Consider the following 2,363-nt stretch of genomic DNA (forward strand, 5'->3'; position numbering starts at 1 on the left):
GCTGCCGGCTGGACGCAGAACCCGCTGGGCTCGGCTGGCCAGTACCTGCGGGAACCGGAACGTGACCATGAAAAGGTAGAGGGCAACGGTGAGCACGGTGGTCCACAACGGGCTGCGGGTCCCCAGGAGGAACCACGAACACCACCGAGTACAGCGTGACTTCATCTCCCAGCTGCAGCATTGTCCTCGGTCCGCCTGCGCCGCACAAGCTAAGCTAAGCTAAGCTAAGCTAAGCTAAGCTAGCTACTAGTGTTAGCTGCACGTCTGCATAAAAGTCAAATTTATTCCAGCACTTTTTGCACGTAAAATCAGAACCTCCAGTTCTGACTGTCAGTGGTGACTCGAAAACAGAACAAGCACAGCAAAGGCAACGACTTCCTCATATCTGCGAAACGCCGTTACAAAACCGATCCGGGTCAAAGTGTCAACTTGTATTAGCATAGCGGCTAAACCGTGAGCTAAACCCTGAACACTGACTGCGACAGACCTGGTTCTCGATTCTTTGATTTGTTTTTTTTAGAGATATAACCTGTTGATCCCATGTTTGTCATGGTGAGTGTCCATTTTTATCATGATAACTGATTTGTACACGGTTTTGAAGCGAAATGAAAGCAAAAAATGATTTTGCTATGGGGATGAGTTAAACTGTTAGTGATCATCCATCCATTTTCTGTACCCACTTTACAATTAAGGGTCACAGAGGCCTGGAGCCTATGCCAGCAGTCACAGGGTGGTGAGGTGTGGTACACCCTGGACAAGGATGCCAGCCCGTCACAGGGCCACATATAGATAAACACATTCACACACTCCTACGGTCAATTTAAAGTTTCCAGTCCACCTAACCTGCATGTCTTTGCATGTGGGAGGAAACCAGAGCACAGAGAAGGAACTCTTACAAATACAGGGAGCACATGCAAACTCCACACAGAAAGGCCACAGGTGGAAATCAATCCCATGACCTTCTTGCTGTGGGGTAACAGGGCTAATCACTAAGCCACCGTGCTGCCCTTGTTTAGGTTCCTTGACACTTGCACGAATTTGATTCCTGCACTGGTATGCAATGCCAGTGAGTAAACTTATCGTAAACTGCGCAAAGAAAATTTTGAAATGTTCAAAACTTCTGGCACGTATTAATTCCATGAACTAATTGTGAATGTTGCACAGTCTATTTGAAAACACTGTGTGTCACTGCGCGCAGGGCATTTGAATGATTATGATGAGATGTTACATCTATAATAAACAATTTTACAGATACATTATCTAACTCAGAAGGAATGAAAATGCAGCTGTTTAACCATCCATTACAATATATACATTATAAATAATTGCCTTCGAGTCAATTTTCCAATGTGTCAATTCCAATTTGTCAACCCTGTTTGGATGTTGTTTGTGTCAAACTGAACTTAATATTGTATTGTTTCTCCACAGCTACGATCAGTGGTCAAATCTGGGCTACCTTCCCAGATACTGTCCTGTACCAGAGGGGCACGTGTACCCACAAGCCAGAGGTTGTCTGGACATTCAGTCATCCCACAGAGCTTCCATGGACACTTTTCTCTTCGAATCACTGCGCTGGGCAGGTACTCGGATTTGTCTGCAAAGTATACCATGATTTACAGACTGCCATACATCAAGGTCCTCAGAGGTGTGTCGAGGCTTAAACTCCTCCAGACTGCTGTGACTGTCGTCATCTTACCGCCAGTGTACTTTCTTTACCTCAGGGAGAAGTGTCCTCCTTCCTTGTGAGCTATGCAACAGGAATCGCAGGTTTCGCTGGTATAATGTTGTACACTGCCAGTAACTTAATTAGGAGAGTCATCGGAATGATGTACTTGGATCCATCACAGACGACGCTAAAAGTGTCTCTCCTCACATTCTGGGGCAAACGACATGATGTATATCTGCCAGTGTCAGATATTATGACCATTGCGGATACGGGGGACAACGTAGGGGAGAAGATATTGAAGCTGAAGAGATACAGCAGTGCAAAGACGTTGTTTTTTCCACTTACTTTGGCCATGTGGTGGACAAACAGGGTTTTGAAAAAGTGTTTGGCAGTCAAACTTTATGAATATGTGGTGGGAAATACTTCAAATTCCACATATTTGTATATGGAAAAACAATACTGAATGCTGAGATGAGTTTAATGTCACAGTGTTGGTGGAGGTTGTAGTCATCGACAACATGTGACTGGAATTACTTACAGTATCTATGATTCCTGTTAGCTGTGTGATGTGAAAAATGGGCAATGAATAGTTAGTTCAGTGGAATTTGAAAACGGGAGTATTTCTGGGCCTGAACAATGACCTGGATGGCTGAGAATGTCTACGGACCTCGGTTACTTTTATTTATTTTAGAAAAAT

At 44.4% G+C, this 2,363-nt stretch overlaps 1 protein-coding gene across 1 annotated transcript; it reads left to right on the plus strand.

Moving 5' to 3' along the window:
* The first annotated feature begins 471 nt into the window (after positions 1 to 471).
* Positions 472 to 2,087, plus strand: LOC117526101 (transmembrane protein 186-like). Its single transcript, XM_034188114.1, is given in 4 exon segments — positions 472 to 552; positions 1,429 to 1,714; positions 1,717 to 1,995; positions 1,998 to 2,087. Coding segments are annotated over 4 exon segments (651 nt in total). The 5' UTR covers positions 472 to 540; the 3' UTR covers positions 2,072 to 2,087.
* The last annotated feature ends 276 nt before the right edge of the window (positions 2,088 to 2,363 follow it).

Source organism: Thalassophryne amazonica, chromosome 15 (genome assembly GCF_902500255.1).
Source record: "Thalassophryne amazonica chromosome 15, fThaAma1.1, whole genome shotgun sequence".
Lineage (NCBI taxonomy): Eukaryota > Metazoa > Chordata > Actinopteri > Batrachoidiformes > Batrachoididae > Thalassophryne > Thalassophryne amazonica.